The sequence below is a fragment of the Somniosus microcephalus genome, chromosome 1, assembly GCF_052327205.1.
Source record: "Somniosus microcephalus isolate GS21.2 chromosome 1, FLI_Smic_1.0, whole genome shotgun sequence".
NCBI lineage: Eukaryota > Metazoa > Chordata > Chondrichthyes > Squaliformes > Somniosidae > Somniosus > Somniosus microcephalus.
This window is the reverse complement of record NC_140987.1, coordinates 401,666,516-401,692,763: the sequence shown is the minus strand read 5'-3', so window position 1 is coordinate 401,692,763 and position 26,248 is coordinate 401,666,516. Positions and strand designations below refer to the sequence as shown.

At 45.5% G+C, this 26,248-nt stretch overlaps 1 protein-coding gene across 1 annotated transcript; it reads right to left on the bottom strand.

Annotated features, from left to right (window-relative positions):
* Positions 1-26,248, bottom strand: LOC147125150 (P2Y purinoceptor 4-like). The gene is made up of 2 exons (XM_086009277.1): positions 26,068-26,248; positions 1-2,851 (listed from the first exon to the last, which is right to left on the bottom strand). Exon 2 carries the CDS (start codon positions 2,821-2,823, stop codon positions 1,675-1,677), a length of 1,149 nt encoding a protein of 382 aa, XP_085865403.1. The 5' UTR covers positions 2,824-2,851; positions 26,068-26,248; the 3' UTR covers positions 1-1,674.

The following is a 26,248-nucleotide window of genomic DNA, read 5'->3' as shown; positions in this document are numbered from 1 at the left end:
TGATTTATTTTATTAATTTTGTATTTAACATTTCATAAATGTTTGAAAATTTGCAGTTGGAGACTTATTAAAAACTTTATTTTAACCTAATTTTTAAAGTTATTTCAGTTACTTTTTTAACCTTCATCCCATTCTTCCCAACAACATGAAAAGCTCCCACCCTCTCCCATTGCTGCTTGTGAACAGAGTTTAGCACTGTATCTCCGTGCTTGGAATTTCAGTGTTCCTCAACCGAAATTCCTGATAGCTGTGCAGTTAACACCCACGTGTCCACTCAGAGTTTGAGCTGAATGGCTGGAAATATTATCCATTCTCTTTCAAGAGTAATCAGTTAAATATTTACAGTCACTCCGGGCTCTGAATGACAGCCTTGCCATAGTGACTGTTGGTAAAGAATCCTTGGATATGAGCTTCAGTCAGAGTGTTCAGTGTTGAAAAATACAGTGGCTTTATTAATATTCTGATAGACAGTACTAGCCTCGAGCAATCAACACCATGTATTTCACAGACAATCTGTATTCCCTTGTTTTTATATCAGCTTAAAATATGGATCTAAATTCAATATTGTACATTGTGCAAGCACATAGCCGCAGGCAGTAATGCATGGCGAAGTACTCCCAGCTTTCAGCGTCAGTTTGGTGTTAGTTCTTCACCCAGCTAGCCACGTGGCCTGTTTAGGGTCGGATGCTTGATAGTCCCAACACGACCGTAGAAACTCAGAAAAGAGAAATGGCTTCAAATTAATGGCAGTATCCCATTGCTGGTTGTCAGTTTTCTTTAGCAAGCTGTCAGTTTTACTTTGTACTAAGGCAAGCTGCACAGGAAAAGTTCTGTTTTTTGGGACATCGTTGCCCCATATTGCAGTGTTTACATGAAAATATCGAAAGCAGACAAATTCAATCTTTTCCAAAATAAAGTTCAATGCTACCGGCAGAAACAGAAGTAACTGGACCAGGCTATACAAAAATATATAAATGTAAACTGAGAAAGAGTCTGAATAAATATCACTGTAACTAGGAACCAGGGGATTAATCCAAGTATATATTGAATTTAGTGCAAAACTGAGCACAAAACTTAATACAAATTATAATAAAAACATATTGAGCAGTGAGCCAGAGGACTGCATTTAAATCTGCAGCATCGAAACAGAAAGCATTCTAAAAGGTATGAGGCAGGAAATCCTGTCAGAGAGGCAGTGAGAGAGATAATGCATTGAAATAAAGGTTGAATTTTGAGGTGACACAATAGCTGAAAAAATTTGCCTACGTTCAATTCTATTTTGAAACCATGCCCCTAGCCCAACCGTCTCACATTTTGGACTTGACAAAAGTTGGGCAACCCTACCCAGAAATGTAAGAAATTGGTTCAAATGCAAAGACTGGAGAAGGATAGGAGTTTGAAGCAGGGTTCTATTGGCACTGATTTGCATTAGTCAGCCACACAATTTATTGTCTGGCTATGATTGTCTCTGGTCACTTCAGTTTGCGAGGTTTGGTTTGGGCCACTACAGCTTTAATCTGAATGTCAGTGGTACCCAGAACCCATTACTCTGCATCGGTAGTGAAACTTCTATTTAGTTCCTGAACCAATCATTACAGGTCCGTCTGACAGTCAGCGTTGGATCATTGGACTGAAAATGAAGACAATTCCTTGATATTTGTGTTTGATTCAGTCTCACCTCTGGCCCTGGGTCATGGAATAGGTGCTGCCAGTGCCAACCACTGACTGCCCATTGATTTTGCAGTCACATACTGTGCTTGGTGCTGATCGCCGAACACAAGCTTTTCTCTTCATCACGACATGCACGAGTTTTCCTCGATAATTCTCTCCAGCTAGGAAGTACAAAATAGGGTCAATGCAGCTGTTGATACTGGCCAGTGGTCTCGTGATTTTATACGTGAAGTTCACAATGTTAAGTGCATGACAGCTCTTCTCAAGTACCCTGAAGGTGTAGTACATTGTCCTTGTGATGTGGAAAGGTACGAAACACAGGGAAAAGACAAGCAACACAATGATGATCATTTTAATGGACTTCTTCTTGACATTGGTTGCGGCTCTGTTGGAGCTGGACACGTGGGTTTTGATCAACTCTCTAGTCATTAAGCTGTAACAGAAGATAATGATGAGGAAGGGAATGATGAAGAGAATCACCATGGTAGCAGAACTGTACAAAACATATTCGGGAAAATCTTCCCTACGGGTTGTGTCGTGGCAGAGTGTGTCGTCACCCCGACTGCTTGTTGTGACAAAGAGCAAATTGGGAATGAGGCAGATGATGACGACTACCCAGGCCAGCACGCACACAACCCAGGCCTGCTTCACTTTGATCCACTTGAGTGATCGAATGGGGTAGCACACACCCACATACCTGTGCACACTGATGCAGGTGAGAAAGAGGATGCTGGAGTAGAGGTTGGCATAGAAGAGGAAGCGGGTGAGTTTACACAGGACCACACCGAATGGCCAATCATTCCGGTTGGCATAGTAATATGTAAGGAGCGGCAGAGATAGCACATATAGAAGGTCCGACATGGCCAAGTTAAACATATAGATTATAGTGGCATTCCATGGCCGCATCTTACACAGAAACATCCACAGTGCTATGGCATTGAAAACCAGGCCCACCACACATACTATTCCATAGGACACTGGCAATAAGATGTATTTGAACTCCTCATCAAACTGGCAACTGTTATTGTTGCCACCAGAACCACTGCCATTATCGGAGCCAGTTTCCAGGGGTGCAGACTCACTATATCCAGAGGTTGAGGACAATGATACAGTAGGGACCAGATGATAGCTCAATATTATTCTCGCTGCCATTTGATACAGTCCAAGGTCAGGGACACACCTGGAAAAAAAACAACAAATAATGCTCAGAGATGTCTCATGAAAAATAGGATAGCATCTGAACCCCTCTAGCAGCCCTGCAGTAAAAATGAGCTGTACTACAGCACTCAGGCCTAAAAGGTTATTAAAAATCAATTTTATGACAGGCTTGTGTTTCTGTCCATGTGTGTAAGTGACATTAGTAATAGCTGGTTTATCTCACCTACATCTTGTCACAAATAGAGTTCTGTCATACTTCAAATCAAATGGAAGGCTTTATAGGGCCTTCAGAATTTGCTCCACCTGACCTGCACCCAGGCAGAGGTTGGGGAGGAAAATTTGCTCCTGCATTTTTAAAATATATGCAATTTTGGTAGTTGCTTTCATTTTGCTTACTCCTTGGCTTAGGTTCCCTGATTGGGGGAGAACTCAATTCCTCATGTGTGGCTAGAAATGCCATAGGGGAATTTTCTGCCTTTTGTTAGGGAAGGTTACTGTAAGCAATCTCCTTAACAGTTTTGATTGTTAATTCAATCACTTCAGGCATATTTCAGAATGTTACAGGCTTGGAGACCACAGACATATATCATCATCCCTAATGGCTGAGCCATCAGAGTCAGATTTGTTCTGTTTAAAAGTCAGACAGATACCACTGTGCCTTTCGACTTTTGCTTGGCACATCCAATTGCCTGCCTTCAGCTCAAGTAATCCAGTTCTCGTGACACAGGAATGGCACACAGGGTATCCCTGGAGGTGAGACTATGTCCTGACATAGAAAGATATTTGACAACCTTCTTCCAATTTATGGTTCTTCCTTTTCTACTGTGCTACACCCCATGTAAAAGTGAGCACATGAAGGCTCTGTGAGAGCAAAACCTTACAGATAAGTTTGTGTTGGCAACATTCAGTAGCATTAAGAGAGTTAGCAAAGTGCTGCGGGTTTATTATTTCCGTATCCAAGGACGTGTAAGTTAAATATCCTGTAAACAAATGAAATCTGCTGTGTTAATCTTTTGCTGCTGTTTAATTTTCTTGCTTCTTTGATAGACATGATTCACAGTTTGTCCCTTAAGTTACTGGGACCGTGTAGAATGAGCTTTACTCTGCATATGACCAGTGCTGTTTCTAACTGGAAGTGTTGGTGCTGATAATGGATACCAAAGTAATAATGTTTCATTCCCCTGACATTCCTCACTCAATTGAGCAAAAAGAATGCACCATAAAATGTTTTCAACTTTTTTTCTTGCGATGTTTGAGATTAATGCTTGAATTGTTTCGAATTAATGATATGTCTATTGATGGATTCTGTGAGTGATCACAGATGGGGTGATAACTTGGCCACTCCACCCCTCTCAGTTGTAATCAGATTAAGCAGCAGTAGATTTGTATTCAGTCAGCACTCAGATGGAAAACGAAGCAAATCTTTGTAAACAACTGCATTGTGCTGTAAAGTACAACCAGATAAGAATTAGTCTCAAACTCTTTCCCAATTATGTTTGTCCATCCGTCTGTTGTGTTCTGCTCTAGAGCAGGTCCTAACTCAAGCCTCTCGCATGAGCTTCTTCAGCCACTTACTAGGGAAAAGTAGTTGAAATGGCGTCAGGTTGCCTTCCTCATGGTTTTTATCTTCGGGCTATTTTTCTTCCGTGGGCTACAACCAAGGCTAAAGAACCCCACTCACCCTTTACCCGCTTGCACCCATTGGAGGCAAGTACCCCCACTGGACGTTAACCTAGCATTCAGAGCTGGCACTCTACTCACCGGGGCTATCTGGAGTGGAGTCCGATCCCAACCCTTCTGATTCAGATACCGATTCCAAGTATGTAGCAATTTCAAATTCCAAGCTCATTCTAAAAGTGCAAAATATCTCTTGTGGCCCTGGTTCACTCTCTAATTATACTTTACAATATTTGATATTGAGAAGGCAAAGGAAATAATGGCCCAGAATTTTCTGAAAAATAATGGCATGTGAATGATGCATGCCGCTATTAATGTGTAAATCAGCCCATAATTTATGGCAAGGAAGAGATACCTTGTGAATTGCGAATCGCCACAAGCTGCTAGCCAATTTGAACTGCTCCGCTGTTAGCCTTGAGGAAACGGAATCTCGCCCTTAACCTCCCTGTGATTTTCATGAAGTTGCTGCCTTATCACATTAATTGTCCATTAAACTCGTCACAAAAATTTAAGTCTAGTAATTAACAGCATAAGTTCCCTTTTAAAGACATGATCATTGTTAATGACTGCCAATCAACATCTCTTGCCTAGAAAGTGAACAATTAAAAGTGTGGAGTCTCACTCCTTCAGGTCATGAATTGTTGTTGGAGATTTTTAAAATGTCATATTTTAAATTTTAAAAATGTTCTTACTTTTCCTTTCTGTCTCTTTTTTCTCTCTCCCTTAATCCAATCTTTATTTCCTTCTCATTATTTTTCTTTCTGTACCTGATTTGACATTGAATTCACCCACTCTAATTCACCATCCTTCTCAGTCCTTTCTCTGTTTATTTCTCAATCGTTTAATCTCATTGGTTAAGGAGATACACTATTTGTCCCATTGTTCACCAAGGTCCCAGAAGCCCTGTTACCCTCACCATGCCATTATCAGCTCGCTCCAGCAAAATCTGGGCCATAATCTGTTAATTTAACTGTACACGGAGAGCATGATAACAATGTGAAAGATGTAGGAAGTCACACAACACCAGGTTATAGTCCAACAGCTTTATTTGAAATCACAAGCTTTCGGAGCACTGCTCCTTCGTCAGGTGAAGTGAAGAGAAACATACAGGCACAGCATATATAGTCAGAGAAAACTGCCAGATGATTACAGGTAATCTTTCTAACTGCCCTTTATCACACCTCGGCAGAGAGATAATCACAGCAATCAAAGGTGTGAATGGTGTCCAAACAGGTCAGTCAGGAAAACATTACATCAAATGTGTGACTTCCTACATTTGTCCACCCCAGTCCAACACCGGCATCTCCACATCAATGTGAAAGATGGGGGGGGGGTTCCATGTGAGGGCCAGGGTTAGAGTCAGGGCTAATATAGAGGTCAGAGTTAATGTCAAGCTTAGCCTTGAGGTTAGTGTCAGGGTTAATGCTGAGGTTGCACTTCGTGCCATTGTTATAGTTCACAATTAAAATTAATACAAGTAATGTTAAAATGGAAAAAAAAATCAGGGTTTGGCCTGGGATCTGCACTGTGTGACAAGGTATTCAGCTTCAGTTTGTAGTGGTTTTTATTGACATAATTAGAAGGGTAAAGAATTATAAAAAAACATTACAGTTAGACTTAAAGCTATGGACAAAGATCATCCTCTGTTAATGTTAATCCAAAGCGAGGTAAATAAGACTGTACAAGAGAGCCACCTGTTAACTAAACATCATAAAATGCACACTACTTATCTACACCAGTACCTTATGTACTGAGCTGGGAATTTATGAACAAAACCTGCCCAAGGCTTGGGAAGAGGGCAGTGACAATGATCCCTCAGGTATGAATTTGCCTGTTTAGAGGATTTTTCTCACAGCAAGATTATGGTGTGAGGTTTGACGAGTTGGAGTTAGAGAACCAGGAGGTGCCGAGTCAACCTTTGGAGGAGGAGGAAGAAATGGTTGATGAGATGCTGTCAATCATTGATTGACAGAGCATTCACCTAAGTCTATAAGCTGACTCATGGATAAACAGTCCTATTTTATTGAGCACAATATAGTGAAAGTCTGAACATCCTGCTGCCGTTTTACAATCAGCTGTAGTCCAACTACCATACACACCATCACACCTCCAAATCCCTCTTCTCAAGAGCACTCAGAACGAGGTAGAAATTAAGTGCAAACATTTTATTTCTACCTGCTTGAGTTCTGTGTATGTATTATTACTGTTTATGATGTGTGTCTTCTGTTTCCTAATCTACTGCTCCTTCTAATTGCTACCTTAGTGGGAGGACTATGTATGGTGGCAGCCTGCTGCTCCACAATAGGAGTCTCATGGATTTCACATATCTGCCAACAATCAGTGTCAACATGTCAGTATTGGCTGACAGCAATCAGCGTGTGACCTCCTTCTGACCCTAGTCCTGCTTCTCCTGACTCTGGTGGCTAATGAATTGGACAGGTCCTATTCTTCCTCACAGTCCCAGTGCTAATACCCAGGATTGCTACATTTGTATACAGTGGGCAGAACTCTCACAAAAACAGGGAGAGAAATTTAACCCATCTGTTGCTGAAATTCAACCCAGGGAGAAGAGAAAGAAACAGTATAAGCAGTTCAGGGTTATACCCATCTGGAATTAACTTCATTTTTCAGCAGTTTTACAAATTGGTCCTGAAAGCTTTTATTTATATAGCGTTCCTCATGTTGAACATCGCATATTGTCTCAGTTGCAGTGAGCTTTCCTGTCAGGGCCGTGCATTGATTCTATTTATGATTTTACATTACAGTTATGTCATTCTGAAAAGGAGAAGCAAGATCTCACCCTCAAACTGGAGGATGGCAACAACATTCAAGTTAATCCCAGGGACAGACAGTTCCCCTAATGGCTCAATTGTTCAACTCATCAGGGACGATTTTCCTTTCAGCCTCATTAGAATTTTTTGGATGAGCTCCAGATATCAGAAATGCCTTTGATTGGAAGATTGTCCGTTTAGAGGTGAGAAATAATGTGTGACTGCAAGACTTACATAGTATTTTCAGCACAGAAACAGGCCATTTGGTCCAACTGCTCTATGTCGGTGTTTATGCTCCACACGAAGCTCCTCCCACTCTATTTCATCTAACCCTATCAATATATCATTCTATTCCTTTCTCCCCCATGTCTAGCTTCTTTAGAAATGGTATTCACCCAAACTATTCATCTGGTAGTGAGTTCCACATTCTAACCACTTCCTGCATAAAGAAGTTTCTCCTGAATTCCTTATTGGATTTATTAGTGATTGTCTTACATTTACATCTGTGCCTATGCTTAAATATGTCTAGAGTGACAAGGCATCATCATTACCACTTCTATACAGGGAAAGAAGTACTGAGATTTTGTAATGGTTGCTAAGTCAGCATGAGGACAGAAAGATCCCACGGTCTCTGATGGGACAGTGGAAATATTGCTACAGGAAATGATGGCAGAAGAGGGAGATAATTTTTGGTACCAAGCACTGAGGGAGGTCCAAGAAGAACTACCAAGGGGCAATGGCAGAAGGTGGCCAGGGCAGTAAATATCAATGCCACCATCTCCACTCAGCCAGATAGTGCCAGAAAAAGTTTAATGAACTTACTAGGTCTCTAAGGTAAGAGAAAATACCTGCACCTTCCAAGAATGCACTGTATTAAGCATGCCTGCCATTTACATTGGCCCCCACACCCCATCACACTCTGTTGAAGTGTTTAGGTAGCTCCGCATTAAATGTGTGTAAGAATGCACATGCCCTGAATTCGTAGCTTTCACCGAGAGCTATTCTTTACTCACATTGTTGTTATGCATTCATTCCTCAAATCTTCTGTGGAATGAAAATGCTTGTTATGTGCACCAGTCCTTAGTACCATTAAGTTTTACTGCACGTTATAGGAACAAAGGGTAATTCTCACTTTCTGAGTTTATTTTCCAGGAGATGATAGGCAATTACACTGGAAGGAGGGCAGCAACAGGTGGTGGCCCCATAAACCTCCAACCTTTCACCCCCTCTGAAGACCAAGCACAGCAAATCCTGGTGAGGGAGGCTATACAGTGTGTCATAAATTGCAACTTCTACAAGAAGTAACTCAGGAAGTACTACTGAACAGCCAGCTGAGGGCGCCACCCGAGGAGTATAAATGCTCGGGCATGGGCCCACCTTGGCCAGAGACAGTCTGGAAACAGGAAGCTAGTGACTACTAACTAGACCTCCATGTTTTGTTACAAGTCGATTTAAAGCCTTGCTTTATGTACAACCAAGTGCGTAGTGAGTCTTTATTACGTCAATTTAATCGACTTGTTATCGTCTCCACGCCTTGGGTGATTCGGAACAACCAGCTGCAACTCGAACTGCAGAAAGGGACCTGGGCAAGAAACTGATCCATCATGGAAAAACTCCTTAGACCCGCTCGTCTCGACCTGGACCCGAATGCACCTGCAGCAGTGAAGGTATGGAAGCATTGGTTTCGTACCTTTAGCAACTTTCTTGAAGAATGTGGGGCGGGTGCCTCTAATAAGTTACGAATGCTTATTAACTATGTATCCCCTCATGTGTATGATTATATTGAGGACTGTATAGACTATGACGCTGCTATCGAAATTTTACAGCAGCTATATGTCAAGTCCCCGAATGAAATCTTTGCTCGACACCTACTGGCCACAACTCAGCAGCAGCCTGGGGAATCACTCGATGAATTCCTCCAGAAACTTCGCAGGCTCAGCAAAGATTGTAACCTTAAAGCGGTTACAGCTGAACAGTATCAAGAGGAACTAATCCGCGATTCCTTTATCAATGGGATTGCGTCCCCTTTTATACGTCAGCGCCTGCTGGAAAATAAAACCCTCAATTTATGGGCTGCTTATGACCAGGCATGTTCCCTGGACTTGGCCAAGAAGAATGCAGACACTTATCTCCCACCATGTGCACGGGCGGCAGCTATCACCCTTAATAAGTCTTTCGATAGGTCTCGGGTGGATGCCCCCGTTGATGATGACTCTACTCTAATGAACGACGACCCTACCCTAGAGGCCTTTGCTGATGACGACCCCGCCCTAGCAGCATCCTGGCAATCAGGAAGAAAGTGTTTCTTTTGTGGAGGTACATTCCATTACAGAAAATTTTGCCCGGCTCGTAATGCGACCTGCAATCATTGCAGCAAGAAAGGACACTTTTCCAAGGTATGCCAGTCACAGGCCTCTGCTAACAAGAAAGGCCGCTCCTCTAAAGTATACCGGTCGAGAGCTTCTGTTAGCTTCACAGCTGCTATCTATGGAGCTGCTCCTCCCCCAAGGACCACTGCTAAGGCTACAGCTGCCGAAGGAAAAATTACCCCTCCTCCCATCACAGCTGTTTTTCCCCAAAGTTTGTCCCATGCAGCTACGAAGGTTTCAGTAAATGGGCACACTCTAAGCGCGCTAATCGACTCCTGCAGCTCTGACAGCTTCATTAGTAAGCGGGCTGTCAGCAGGTTAAAACTGCGCATTTATCCCTCAGACAGGGAGATTGTAATGGCTCTGACGACTCTGACCACCAATTCTTCTGGCTTCTGTCTTGTCAACCTCATCCTCAATGGTCGCACGTCTCTCTCCACCCGGCTCGGAGTACTCGAAAACTTATGCAGCGATGTGCTTCTGGGACAGGACTTCCAGAAGCAGCACAAAAGACTCACTTTTGAGTTTGGAGGGTCGAAGCCGGAGCTTACCATTTCTAAGGTGCCGTTTTGTGCGCTCTCGGCGGCCTTACTCGGTGAGCCCTCCCTGTTTGCCAATCTCTCCCCCCGCTGTAAACCCATAGCCACCAAATCACGGCGCTTTAGCCAAGATGACCGAGCATTTATCGAGGCAGAAATCTCTCGCCTTTTAGCTGACGGTATTATCGAGCCGTGTTCATCTCCCTGGCGGGCTCAAGTCGTCATTGTGAAAAACCCTTTAAAGCAACATAAGAAACATCTGTGTATTGATTATTCGCAGACTATTAATCAATATACCGATCTGGATGCCTACCCGCTACCACGTATAGATGACATGGTCAACAACCTTGCCAGATACAAGGTATTTTCAACCTTCGGTTTAAAGAGTGCGTACCATCAGGTACCACTGAAAGACTCTGACAAAAAGTATACGGCCTTTGAGGCCAATGGTCGGCTTTATCAGTTTCGTCGCCTTCCATTTGGGGTCACCAATGGGGTGGCCGTCTTCCAATGGGCAATGGATGGCCTAGTCCGGCAAGAGAACTTGACAGATACCTTTCCGTATTTAGACAATATCACTATTGCCGGCCATGATCAAAAGGAGCATGACGCCAATCTTCAAAGATTTTTTGACGTTCTCCGTCGTCGCCACTTAACGTTAAACGAATCCAAATCGGTGAAATCGGTGCCATCAGTGAACATTCTCGGCTACTGGGTGGGCAACGGTGTTATTAAACCAGATGCAAAGCGACTTCATCCACTTCAGGAGCTCCCTCCCCTTACAAATCTCGGCTCTCTTCGTCGGGCACTTGGCATGTTTGCTTATTACGCAAAGTGGATACCTCACTTCTCCGATAAAATACAGCCCCTGCTTCATGCAAAGTCTTTTCCATTAGAAGCAACGGCTATTTCTGCCTTCAACCTCCTCAAACGACAGCTGGAGAAAGCCACGCTTCGCTCCATTGACGAAAACCTTCCTTTTGTGGTCGAATGCGATCCATCGGAGGTGGCGATCTCGGCTACCTTGAATCAAGGTGGTCGGTCCGTGGCATTCCTATCCAGAACCTTACAGGGTAGCGAGCTCCATTAACCCCCCCCCCCCCCCCGTCAAGAAGGAGGCTACAGCCATCATCGAGGCTGTACGCCAATGGAGTCATTTTCTTGCTCAGCGTCATTTCACGCTCATAACTGACCAGCGCTCCGTGGCCTTCATGTTGGATAACCGGAAGCGCACGAAAATCAAAAATAATAAAATTCAACTCTGGAGGATGGACCTGGCCGCCTTTGGATATACTATCCGTTACCGACCCGGCAAACAGAATGTGGCCCCAGATACCTTCACACGGGCATTTTGCTCTTCAATGTCAACGTCGACTCTGGCGGATCTGCATATGGACTTATGCCATCCTGGCGTTACCCGTATGTTGCACTTTGTGCGCTCCAAAAATCTACCATTCTCAACGGAGGACGTAAAGAAAACATGCTCCTCCTGTAGGATTTGTGCAGAATTGAAACCACAATTCTTCCACCCATCAGATGACTTACTCATACATGCAATGCAGCCTATGCAGAAGCTCAGCATAGACTTTAAAGGGCCATTGCCTTCGTCGACGCGGAACACCTACCTACTTACGATGGTAGATGAGTATTCACGCTTTCCCTTTGCCTTCCCCTGTCCTAATATGCTTACCTCTACAGTAATTAAATGCCTCGATCAGGTCTTTTCCCTTTGCGGGACAGCCGATTTTATCCACACGGATCGGGGTCCCTCCTTTATGTCGAGTGAACTTAAAAGTTATCTCTCCCAACAGGGAATCGCCTCGAGTAAGACAACACCATATCACCCAATCGGCAATGGACAGGTTGACCGATACAATGCCATCATCTGAAACGCTGTCCGTCTGGCACTGAGGTCACGCAACCTACCAGACCAGCAGTGGGAGACTGTGCTCCCCGACGTGTTACACTCTATCAGGTCTCTTCTCTCCACATCCACTAATGTCACACCTCATGAGCGATTCTTCAAGTTCCAGCGTCGCTCTACACATGGGAGATCTCTACCGTCATGGTTGGTGGCTCCAGGCCCTGTGCTACTCCGGAGGTTCATCCGGTCGGCCAAGAACGACCCTCTCGTTGACGAGGTGGAGTTAACGGAGGTAAACCCCACATATCCGCACATGTGGTACCCCGATGGCCGGGAGTCCACCGTCTCGCTCAGAGATCTGGCTCCCTGCCCAACCGGTCACACGGGCCCGAATGATGTAGGATCCCACGACGATGATGTCAACACTCCGCACCCCTATGAAGATTACACCCTACCTGGGACATCGAGGGATCTGCCGGCAGTGCTACCGGATCAACTCAGGGAGCCGAACGCTCCCCGTAGGATGGCCACCCGAAATCAGGACGCCGGACAATCTCTGGCTACGACCCAGGATGAGGCCAGCTCTGCACCTGTGGGGACCCGCACCCGGAGTCATGATATTCCCAGGCCTCCACAGGATGATCAGGACGACGTGGACTCTACCAACTTACCGATATGGGCCAAGCGACCCAGGGATCAGGACACGGTCCGGGGAGACGTGCCTTCTGGTCACAAGCAGAAAGCTAAGCGACTACGGCTATTTTTGGTCCGCCTAGTCCGTTAAAGGAAGACTGGACTTCCAAACATTTTAGGGAGGAAGAATGTAATAAATCGCAACTTCTACAAGCAGTAACTCAGGAAATGTTACGTCCGTGTAATAATCAGACACAGACTGCGGAGAACGGTACAACGGTGTTTACTCAACGTGGCTTAGACTGCAACTGTCTGTACAGATTACTACTCAGTGTTATATACAGGTGTGGTCACTGCCGGTACTGCAGTATACATGAGCTGTAAAACATAGTTCCCCCCCTTAAAGGTACATACATTACAATTCCTCCCCTTTTAGATTAACAGTACCATAACACACATTTAACAATTAAATATCAAACTAATTACAATTAACACTTTTAACATGCAACATTAGCTGAAAATAGTCTATTTATATATTCAGTCTTTGGGGAGGCTTCCTGATCCTTTCTGGGTAGCGCCTTTCCCGAGTGTCTTGCTCTTGGTGCGGAGGCGATTCTGGCCCCCTGTCGTCGGTTGGTTCATCAGCTTCCGATGCTACTGTTTCTGGGGTAGATGCGACCTGTACATCGGGTTCATCACCAGGTACATATGGGCGAGGCATGGGGTTGACTTGTTCCTGTGACTCTAGGATCTGGTCAGCATGGCGTCTCATGATGCTCTCCCCAACGTCCACTGTGTACATTAGTGGGCCCTGCTGTGTGCATATCATTCCTGGCTGCCATTTTTCTGTTCGGTAGTTGCGGGCCAAGACTGGTTGCCCTACGTTGAAGCTCCTTGTTGGCTTCTCATGGATGTGCTGGAATTGCTTACTCTCAACATCTCTTCGCACGTTTGGTCTGAGCAAATCCAGGCGAGATCTTAACCTTCGGTTAAAGAACATCATGGCTGGGGCCTGGTTGGTGACTGCATGTGTCGCATTCCGGTAGACGAACAGGAAATTGTCCACCTTGTGCTGCAGCGGAATGTTGTCATTGTACATAGCCTTTATTGCCTTCTTAAAGGTTTGTACGAACCTCTCAGCCAATCCATTTGTGGCTGGATGATACGGGGCGGATGTGTAATGCCTTACCCCATTCTTTTTCAAGAACCTCCGGAACTCTTCGGACACAAACTGTGGTCCGTTGCCGGAGCAAATCTGTTCTGGCAAGCCATTCCTGGCAAAAATGGTCCGTAGGACTGCAATAGTTTTCTCCGTGGTGGTGGAGGACATTTTGATGACCTCAGGCCATTTCGAGTGCACATCCACGGCTATTAAAAACATTGAGTCCATGAATGGACCAGCAAAATCAATATGCACCCGTTGCCATGGAGATGAGGGCCACTCCCATGGATGTAGAGGGGCCTGTGGTGGTGCATTTTGGACTTTCTGGCATCCTGAGCAGCTCTTGGTCAGGTCCTCGATTTGTTTATCAATTCCCGGCCACCACACATAAGCCCTGGCTAGGCTTTTCATTTTTACCCCTCCCAGATGACCCTCATGAAGCTCATTGAGCACTCTATCCCTTAACTTGGGTGGAATTACCACTCGGGATCCACACATCAAGGTCCCCCGGCACACTGACAGCTGTTCTCTCCTTGTCGAGAATGCTGGCAACAGTGAGTCGCCATGTGCTGGCCATTCCTTCACCGTCAAATCATATACCCGAGACAGTGTCGGGTCATTTCGGGTTTCCTTTTCGATACAAGCGTTAGTTACCGGTAGGTATTCAACTATAGTCGAATGGAATATTTCGACAGGATCCACTGCTGGTGCTTCCTCCGCAGTAGGCAGTGGCAGGCATGATAGCCCATCAGCATTTCCATGCTGTTTTGTGCCCTTATATTCAATCTCATAGTGGTGCGCCCCTAGAAAAAGTGACCATCTTTGTAGTCATTGCGCAGTCATCACCGGAACGCCCTTCTTCGGATTAAAAATGGAGACAAGAGGCTGGTGATCAGTCAGCAAGGTGAATTTCTGCCCGTGCAGATAGTGATTGAACTTTTTCACTCCCCACACTAGGCTGAGGGCCTCCCTGTCAATCTGGGCGTAGTTACGCTCGGCTGAGGTTAGTGATCGTGACGCAAAGGCTATTGGCCTCTCTGAGCCGTCTGAGAATTTGTGTGACAGCACCGCTCCAATGCCATAGGGTGACGCATCACATGCCAACCGAATTGGTAATGCTGGGTTGTAATGGGCCAATAACTCTTTCGATGTGATTAGTGTTTTGCTCTTCTGGAAAGCTCGTCTACATTCGTCACTCCACTTTCATGGCACCCCAGTTTGCAGTAGGGTGTTCAGTGGGTGTAGTATTGTAGACAAATTTGGCAAGAACTTATGGTAGTAGTTTACCAGCCCGAGGAACGACCTCAGTTGTGACACATTTTCCGGTGCTGGAGCCTTGACTACTGCCTCAATCTTCTCTGGGGACTTATGTAACCCCTCTTTATCGATAATGTGGCCACAATACGAGATCTGTTTTCTAAAAAACTCGCATTTGGGGCGGTTAGCTCAGAGCCCATATTCCTGCAATCTAGTGAGCACCTGCTCCAGGTTGGCAAGGTGATCACTGTCATTTTTGCCCGTGACCAGGATGTCATCCAAATAACACTGGGTACCTGGGATCCCTTGCAGGACTTGTTCCATTGCCCTCTGCCAAATAGCCGGAGCTGATGCTACCCCGAATACCAGCCGGTTGTATTGGTAGAGACCTTTATGGGTGTTGATTGTGAGGTATTTTTTTGATGCTTCTTCTACCTCCATTTGCAGATACGCCTGGGCGAGATCAATCTTAGTGAAGCGTTTCCCTCCAGATAGCGAGGCGAAAATATCTTCAATCCACGGAAGTGGATATTGTACGGTGTGAAGGACTGGGTTCACTGTTACCTTAAAGTCCCCACAGATGCGAACCTTCCTTGGTTCCCCAGGCGTGCTGCTCAACGACTTTTTCATCACAGGGACGATGGGTGTAGCCCACTCGCTCCAGTCTACCTTGAACAGTACACCTGAACGTTCCAGACTCTCCAGCTCTGCTTCGACAGCTGGGCGGATCGCATAAGTTACAGGTCTGGCCGTAAAAAATTTTGGGCTTGCGGTTTCTTCAATTTTAATCATCGCTGTCATGCCTTTTAGTGTTCCGAGTCCTTGCTGGAACACTTCTTTCGCGTCAGTTAGGATCTTTGACAGTCGCCCAGGTGTGACGTCGTCATCCTTTTTGTCAGCCACAGTCAGTGCCTGTATGGAATGCCAGTCCAGTTGTATTTTCCGGATCCATTCACGTCCCAGTAATGGTGGTCCTCCATCTTGCAATACATACAGGTCTAGTTTTGATGTTTCCTTACCATTATATATAACGGTCACCCTTATTTTTCCTTTAGGGTAGACTTTTTGCCCCGTGTACATCTTCAAAATAATTTTTGTGTCTCTCAAGGGTATGTGTGAGAATAGCTGCTCGTAGTCCCATCGGTTTATGACTGTTAGGGCTGATCCTGTGTCCAATTCCATCTTTACCTGGACTCCTGCTATCTTGAGAGTGACCCAAATGGTTCGGCGATCCTCCGTTGTGATCACATTATGTAGTTTCAGACAACTCAGTTCCCTGCTTTCGGAGTCGTTATCGCTCTTTTGTTCGTCTGAACTATTCTCCGTTATCTTATGTACCTTCTTGTACTTTCCTTTGGTCGGTTTCTTATTGCTGGTTTTCTTTCCCGACCTGCAGACTCGTGCTATGTGTCCTACTTTTCCACACTGTCTGCACACTTTGTCTTTGAACCAGCAATCATTCTGGTCGTGTGTTGTTCTGCCGTAGTGATAGCACTTCTCTGTTCCATATGACATTTCGTTTGTGCCATATTCTTGTGGTCTCTGTTGTATCTCTGCAGCGCCCCGTGCTGCTGCTTCATATGATACCGCAATGCTGAAAGCCTTTTCCAGCGTAAGGTCCTTTTCAGATAAAAGCCATTTCTGGGTTCGTTCATTTTGATGCCCACACACAAACTTGTCCCTTAAGGTATCTGCCAGTCCCGCTCCAAGCTGGCAGTATTTCGATAGTTTGTGCAGTTCTGTTAAATAATCAGCATTGCTTTCATCCTTATGCTGGTTCCGTTTGTGAAACTTGAATCTTTCTGCTATCAGCAGCGGTGTGGGGTTTAAATGTTCCTTTAGTATCATTACTATGTCTTCAAAACTCTTTTCCATTGGCTTCGTTGGGGTTACTAGATTTCGTAATAAACCATACGTCTTTGCACCCGTTAAATTTAACAATACCGACGCTTTCTTGTCATCTGACACCTCATTTGCCTCGCAGTACACCTCTATTTGTTCGACATATGTAGTCCAGTCTTCGACTTCATTGTCAAATGCGGTGATACTGCCACTCTTCGGCATTTTGGGTGTGGTTTAAAATGGCGTCTCCCAATGGCTTAAAATGGCGTCTCCCGCGCTTTCCTTCCTCCCCCGCTGCTGCCGACGCCGCTCCCGGCAGTTCTCGTGGCAATGGCAGCGCCCTGTAGGTTTCGCGCGCTTCTCTCTCTCCCTCTCTCCGACGCTGCTCGGCCCCGGAACACCGGCTGCGCCCTGTGCGCTCTGCCCTCTCTCTCTCTCTCCCCCGTCGACGCTGCTCGGCCCTTTGCTGTGCCGCTCGGTCGGGCTCTAGCCCGCCACTGTCCGGGAAGGGTCTGCGCACTACCTGTTGCCAGCCCGTTTCGCTGGACCACCTCGACTGGAAAGCCGAGCCTGGCTCTCGACAGCCTCCCCCGCAATTCTCGAGTCTCTGCTGGATGACTGGGCGGTTGCCTGTGGTCGACGCCCGAGTCTCTGGCCTTGACCTCCAATCCACTGATCTCCAGGAATGAATCCCCGGGAGGTGATGCAGAGTTGCAGATAGGTTCGAACCTGCCTCGTCGCCAATGTTACGTCCGTGTAATAATCAGACACAGACTGCGGAGAACGGTACAACGGTGTTTACTCAACGTGGCTCAGACTGCAACTGATCTGTACAGATTACTACTCAGTGTTATATACAGGTGTGGTTACTGCCGGTACTGCAGTATACATGAGCTGTAAAACATAGTTCCCCCCTTAAAGGTACATACATTACAGGAAGTACTACTGAACGGCCAGCTGAGGGCGCCGCCCGAGGAGTATAAATACTCGGGCGTGGGCCCACCTTGGCCAGAGACAGTCTGGAAACAGGAAGCTAGTGACTACTAACTAGACCTCCATGTTTTGTTACAAGTCGATTAAAGCCTTGCTTTATGTACAACCAAGTAGTGAGTCTTTATTACGTCACAGTGTGTCAGAGACATGGATGTAAAAAGGCATGTGCTATTCTCAGGTTTGTAATGAATGCCTGCTTCTTATGTTCCTGGACTAGTAATCCAGAGGTCTGGACTAATGATCCAGAGACGTGAGTTCAAATCCCACCATGGCAGCTGGGGAATTTAAATTCAGTTAATTAAATAAATCTGGAATAAAAAAGCTAGTATCAGTAATGGTGACCATGAAATTATCGGATTGTTGCAAAAACCCATCGGGTTCACTAATGTCCTTTAGGGAAGGAAATCTGCTGTCCTTACCTGGTCTGGCCTATGTGTGACTCCAGGCCCACAGTAGTGTGGTTGACTCTTCAGCCCTCTAAAATGGCCTCACAAGCCACTCAGTTGTAACAAACCACTACAAGAAACAATAATAAGAATGAAACCGGACAGACCACCCAGCATTGACCTCGGCACCGGCTACGGACACGACAACGGCACACCCAGTCCAGTCGATCCTGCAAAGTCCTCCTCACTAACATCTGGGGACTTGTGCCAAAATTGGGAGAGCTGTCCCACAGACTAGCCAAGCAACAGCCTGACATAGTCATACTCACAGAATCATACCTTTCAGCCAATGTCCCAGTCTCCTCCATCACCATCCCTAGTTATGTCCTGTCCCACCGGCAGGACAGACCCACCAGGGGTGGCGGCACAGTGGTATACAGTTGGACAGGAGTGGCCCTGGGAGTCCTCAACATTGACTCCAGACCCCATGAAGTCGCATGGCTTCAGATCAAGCATGGGCAAGGAAACCTCCTGCTGATTACCACCTACCGCTCTCCCTCAGCTGATGAATCAGTACTGCTCCATGTTGAACACCACTTGGAAGAAGCACTGAGAGTAGGAAGGGCACAGAATGTACTCCGGGTGGGGGACTTCAATGTTCATCACAAAGAGTGGCTCGGTAGCACCACCACTGACCGAGCTGGCCGAGTCCTGAAGGACATAGCTGCCAGTCTGGGCCTGCGACAGGTGGTGAGAGAACCAACACAAGGGAAAAACATACTTGACCTCGTCCTCACCAATCCACCTGTCGCAGATGCATCTGTACATGACAGCATTGGTAGCAGTGACCACCGCAAAGTAATTGTGGAGACCAAGTCCCATCTTCGCACTGAGGACACCCTCCATCGTGTTGTGTGGCACTACCACTGTGCTAAATGGAATAGATTCAGAACAGATCCAGCAGCTCAAAACTGGGCATCCATGAGGCGCTGTGGGCCATCAGCAGCAGCAGAATTGTATTCCACCACAATTTGTAAACTCATGGCCGGTATATTCCTCACTCTACCATTACCACCAAGCCAGGGGACCAACCCTGGTTCAATAAGGAGTGTAGAAGAGCATGCCAGGAGCAGCACCAGGTGTACCTAAAAATGAGGTGCCAACCTGGGGAAGCTGCAACACAAGGCTACATGCATGCTAAAAGGTGAAAGCAGCATGCTATAGACAGGGCTAAGTGATCCCACAATCAACGGATCAGATCAAAGCTCTGCAGTCCTGCCACATCCAGTCATGAATGGTGGTGGACCATTAAACAACTAATGGGAGGAGGAGGTTCCAAGAACATCTCCATCCTCAATGATGGTGGAGCCGTGAGTGCAAAGGACAAGGCTGATGCATTTGTAACCATCTTCAGCCAGAAGTGCCAAGTGAATGATCCATATTGGCCTTCTCCTGAGGTCCCCACCATCACAGAAGCCAGTCTTCAGCCAATTCAATTCACTCCACGTGCTATCAAGAAACAGCTGAGCGAACTGGATACAGCAAAGGCTATGGGCCCCGACAACATCCCGGCTGTCATACTGAAGACTTGTGCTCCAGAACTAGCTGCGCCTCTAGCCAAGCTGTTCCAGTACAGCTACAACACTGGCATCTATCCGACAATGGAAAACTGCCCAGGTATGTGCTGTCCAAAAAAAGCAGGACAAATCCAATCTAGCTAATTACCGCCCCACCAGTCTACTCTCAATCATCAGCAAAGTGATGGAAGGTGTCATCGACAGTGCTATCAAGCGGCACTTACTCACGAATAACCTCGTCACTGATGCCCAGTTTGGATTCCGCCAGGACCATGCGGCTCCCAACCTCATTACAGCCTTGGTCCAAGCATGGACAAAGGAGCTGAATTCCAGAGGTGAGGTGAGAGTGACTGCCCTTGACATCAAGGCAGCATTTGACAGAGTGTAGCATCAAGGAGCCCTAGTAAAACTGAAGTCAATGGGAATCAGGGGGGAAACTTTCCACTGGCTGGAGTCATACCTAGCACAAAGGAAGATGGTTGTGGTTGTTGATGGTCAATCATCACAGCCCCAGGACATCACTGCAGGAGTTCCTCAGGGCAGTGTCCTAGGCCCAACCATCTTCAGCTGCTTCGTCAATGACCTTCCCTCCAACACAAGGTCAGAAATGGGGATGTTCGCTGATGACTGCACAGTGTTCAGTACCATTCACAACTCCTCAGATAATGAAGCAGTCCATGCCCGCATCCAACAAGACCTGGATGACATTCAGGCTTGGGCTGATAAGTGGCAGGTAACATTCGCGCCACACAAGTGCCAGGCAATAACTATCTCCAACAAGCAAGAGTCTAACCACCACCCCTTGACATTCAACGGCATTACCATCAACCATCAACATCCTGGGGTCACCATTGACCAGAAACTTAACTGGATCAGCCACATAAATACTGTGGCAACAAGAGCAGGTCAGAGGCTGGGTATTCTGCAGCGAGTGTCTCACCTCCTGACTCCCCAAAGCCTTTCCACCATCTACAAGGCACAAGTAAGGGATGTGATGGAATGCTCTCCACTTGCCTGGATGAGAGCATCTCAAACAACACTCAAGAAGCTCGACACCATCCAAGACAAAGCAGCCCACTTGATTGGCACCCCATCCACCACCTTAACCATTCATTCCCTCCACCACCGGTGTACCATAGCTGCAGTGTGTACCATCTACAACACGCACATAACAACTCACCAAGGCTTCTTCGGCAGCACCTCCCAAACCCGCGACCTCTACCACCTAGAACGACAAGGGCAGCAGGCGCATGGGAACACCACCACCTCCAAGTTCCCCTCCAAGTCACACACCATCTTGACTTGGAAGTATATCGCCGTTTCTTCATCGTCGCTGGGTCAAAATCCTGGAACTCCCTCCCTAACAGCACTGTGGGAGTACCTTCACCACACGGACTGCAGGGGTTCAGGAAGGCAGCTCACCACCACCTTCTAAAGGGCAATTAGGGATGGGCAATAAATGCTGGCCTTGCCAGTGACGCCCAAATCCCAGGAACGCATAAAGAAAAACCTAATTCTATTGTGCCCCGCATTAACTGTCAGTAAATTGTATAATGAAACAATTCGTTCCACTCTTTCTACTGCAAGTTACATAAGAACTCTGCTCATCAGGAAACTATTATAACCTCTCCTATAGATGGTACTGAGTAAGACATTGGGCTTTGCCAGCACTCCACAGCACCTGCTGTTATGCAGTCTATCCCTCCCAAGCACCAGCTCAGAGACATCTACCACAGAGACATTGGAGAGTGAGCCAGAGTGCAGTATACGGTGTGACACACTGAGCATATGAGCAGGTGGAGCTGCTTCTATCTTCTTATCGTGTCTACACACTGTTCCCTTTGGGTAACGGTATGAAGTAGTGGAAGGATTTCTGGCCGCGTTAAACGCTCCTTCCGTGACCGTAACCATCTTCATACCAGCCATTAGGGTGGTTAGTCCTATGGCGGGAGGGTTTTACGGGCTCCCACAACCCATACGAGGGTGGGGGGCCACCCACACCCACGGACGCAAGTATCCCGCTGGATGTCAACCCAGAATTTAGAGCCGGAGCTCCGACTCTACTTGCCGGGACTGTCTGGAGCGGGATTCGAAACCCTACACCTTCTGGCCCAGCGGCGGGGATGCTTACCGCTACGCCAAAGGCCCAGTCCCGGTGGAGCTGCTGATGACACATAAAGAGGATGGCATTGCTAGCCAGATCATTAACTTACATAGATCCACAGCTTAAGCTTCTCATCGACTTTTAAAAAAGCAATGCTTGCAGAGCATCAAGCATTGGCGCAGGCATGGGAACCATATCAAACTGTCTGCTGCATGGTGGATAAACCAGTATGTGATAATATGATGGTGGGCACGTGGTAGGGTGTCAACTATTGCGATTCACTAATGATTTCTGCAGATAGCTGCATACTTTGAGTTAACTCTGGTTTGCTCTCGCTGTCTTTTCTTGTGAACAGCACCTCTATAAGGTGTGGATGATTGCCAAACCATAGTGTGGGAATCTGCTAAAGCAAATTTTTCTTGTTACTTTCCCCAGCAACTCCAAGTGCCTGGCTGAAATTCACATTAAAGTAGTAGATGACTGAAGTCCCCACAACATCAAAAGCACAAGGACAACTCCCAGTATGTGAATTGCCGGATAAATTACTGACAGAAAACTATATAAATTATGACAAGTGATGGGTACTTAAACTGAAGCCATTGATTCAGCCTGCAAAACCTCATCAATCATTAATTCGCCACAGCAGCAGCAGTGAGGGTGCTCCAGGTGCAGTGACTGCAACTGGACAAAATAGTTTCAAAGCAACAGGGCTTAGGGTAGAGACCCTCTAATTATAGTCAGTAAAAAGGACACCGCAGAGTGTATCCCAGGGATTTGTGTTGGAGCATTACTTGTTCTCTATTGCGTAAATGATTTTTACATTGCCATGGAAGGAATTATATCGATGTTTGATGACAATACCAAACAAGGGGTCATGGTAAATGGTGAAAAAGATTCAAATAATATTCACTGCTAATTTCTGAGCTTCCTAATTCAGTTCAGACTGTTAACAATAACACGTATCCTTGAACCTGATGGAGGTAGATAACGGAAGCTCAATCACCAATGTCAATCAGTTCATAAAAATCATAAACATTTCAGCAAAGATGGACGTCAAATGGCCCAACGTACCAGTCCGAGCTTCCTCACCCGAGCCACCGACTCTAATCTGATTTTCTGCTCTTTAATATTCTTTCATATTTTCTTCAAGTGATTATCTAATACCCTCTTAAGTGTAAGTTATTTGAATTCAGTAGCCACTTGTGGTAATGTATTTCATATTCTAATAACCCTATTTCAAATTCTAACCTTTTTATTGTTTTTTAAATTATTTTTTCTCGAGATGTGGGAGTCACTTTTATTGCCCAGCCCTAGTTGCACTGAGTGCTGGGTCTTCTTTTTGCTATAACTGAATGGCTTGGTAGGCTACTTCAGAGAGAACTTAAGTGTCAACCATGTTGGTGTGGAATTGGAGTCACACATAGGACAGATCAAGTAAGGACAGCATGTTGCCTTCCCTAAAGGACTAAACTGACCATTTAGGGGAGTAAGCAAATATGTGGAAACTGTAACTCAATATAGACATATGTGAAGTTGTTCATTGTGACAAAAACAGAACATGGAAATATAGCCTAAAAGGTCCAATTCTCAGTGGAGTGGAGCAACAAGAAGGGTGTAGATACACAGATCTTGAAATGCAAGAAGTCAGGTGGAAGAAAACACAGAAGGACATATAAGATTCTGATTTTATATGTGAGGCATCTATCTATATATATAAACGGATACTTCTTTCTGTCTGTCCTTCTGTCTATCTGTGCTTCTGTCTGTCTGTCCTTCTGTCTGTCTGTCCTCGGGTGTGCATCTGTCCGGCTATGCGCTCGAAAGTTATACGGCGTACCTACGCGCGCGTTACCTCCGAAGAAAGCGTACGCTTCCGGGACGCTGGTAAGCATATTTACTTTTCGGTCGGACGAAAATTGTTCGCGCCTTATGCAAAAAACCTTCAAAATTAAACTCATTATCTGCTAGCATTGATTGACTGACATCAAGGTTCGACCAATCCTGTGCCGTCACGATTGACCAATCCTACAGTACGGTCCCCTGATGGTTGGCCAATCGGTGTGTGTGTGTGTGGGCGGGACTAATCGTTTTCATCTCGGGGATCTGGCAGCCATTGTTTCAGTGCCATGACTTCAGCTTCCAGCTCAAACTACTTTGAAAGTTAGTATCTCTTTTAAAAATAACATAAGATTTACCAAAAACGTTTTATAAGTACTTTCACTTTCATCTTTCAAGGTATTAAGTGTGTGTGTGGGCGGGACTAATCATTTTCATCTCAGGGATCTGCCAGCCATTGTTTCACTGCTTGCAGCTCAAACTACTCTCCTTATCCAGCTTTGAAAAAGTTAGTTTCTCTTTTAAAAATAACATAAGGTTTACCAAAAACGTTTTATAAGTACTTTCACTTTCATTTTTCAAGGTATTAAAAGGTAGAAATGTTGCCCGGCAGCAGATTCACAAAGGGACACAGACAGGGCCCAAAAGCCTGGGACTCGATTTAAAATGTTGCCCGGCACCAGATTCACAAAGGGACACAGACAGGGCCCCAAAGCCTGGCACTCGATTTAAACCGCCCGGCCCAAAACAGCCCTGGCAAAGCCGGGCTCCCCCCAGCTAGTTCAGTATAAAAGCAAAGTGGTGGGGATGAATTCATTGCAGTCACAGGTGGAATACTATGTGCCGTTTTGGGCACTCCGTTATAGAAAGGATGTTGGAAAAGCCATGGATAAAGTACAACGAAGATTCAGTAGTATGGTACCAGAGATATATTTATTATGAAAGATTTAAAAACTAGGGCTGTAATCAGTGAAGTAGAGAAGATTAAGAGAGGATCTCGTAGAAGTGTTCAAAATTATGATAAGTAAATGGTTATGAAAGATCATTTCCAATGCTCACTGAAGCAGAAACAAGCGGGCATACATTTAGAGTTAATACAAGAAGCAAAAAGGGTTATAATAATCTTTGCAGGCAAAAAGATATTAGAATATGCAATACATTGCCACTACTGGCTATTGATATCAAGTAATCCACAACATTTAAAAAGGAAATTGGATAAACACCTGAAGAAAAATATTAGAGTACAGGGAAGGAATATGAAAGGGATTAAAGCAAATAACTTGGGTGGGAGAGATAGCACTGGCATGTTGGCCCAAATGGCCTCCTTCTTGACTAAAAATGTCTATTATTTTATGAATATATTCACATTGGTGATTGAGCTTTTGTCACCCACCTCCATCTATACAGGATCAAAGATATGTGTTATTAACAATCTGAACTAAAATGGAAAGCTCAGCAATTAGCAGTGAATATAAATTGATTTCTGATCAGGCCTCTAATTTTGATATATTTTTGCCCCAAGATATGAATAATATGAGATAAAGATTAATCAAACCTGCTTATCGGGGAATCCTCTGACTTTAAGTGATTGATTTTTTCAGAGACCGATAGTGTCCATAGATGTATTCCCATGGAACCCTATTCATCTGTATCCTGCGCTCAACCACTTTCTGTCCCGACTCTGGAGCTTGAAGCCATCCTCAGTCGCTGATTGTCCTCAGTGACATTCACTGGGATCACTTCCTGAGCACACTTTAAAATCTAATATTAATAATAGGCTGGCAGATTAGTGCAGTACATAGGGAATGCTGTGCTGTCAGAGGAGCCACCTTTCGGATGAGACATTAATTCAGGGCTTAATCTGACCTCTCAAGTGAACATAAAAGATCCCATGGCACTATTCGGAGAAGAGTAAAGGTGTTTTCCTGGTGACCTGGCCAACATCTATCCCTCCTCCAACACCACCAAAACCAAATTCTCTGGTCATTTATCTCATTGCAGTTTGTGGGACCTTGTTGTGTGCAAACTGACTGTCATGTTTTCCTACATTACAATGACTACATTTAAAAGTAATTCATTGGCTGTAGAGAGTTTTGGAACATCCTGAGGTTCTTTCTTTCTTTCTTTGTCTTGTGCGTGGGATGGTCACTGATTGATCCAAAATAGTTTCAATTAGTTCAGTTCTAATTTGCACAGAAGGAACAAGCACATTTGAAAACTGCACTCACCAAACTGCTGCGTCTCCTGGTTTGTGAAGTGGTTTTACTGCCAGCCTTGGAACTTTTCACAGATTACGCCTGTATTCCACATACTGGACGCCAATGTCCACACTGACTGAAAAGGATTGCAGTCTCTTACTCTCTACAGCTGTTAATTAACTCACACTGTACCACAGCAAAGTGAGTTTAA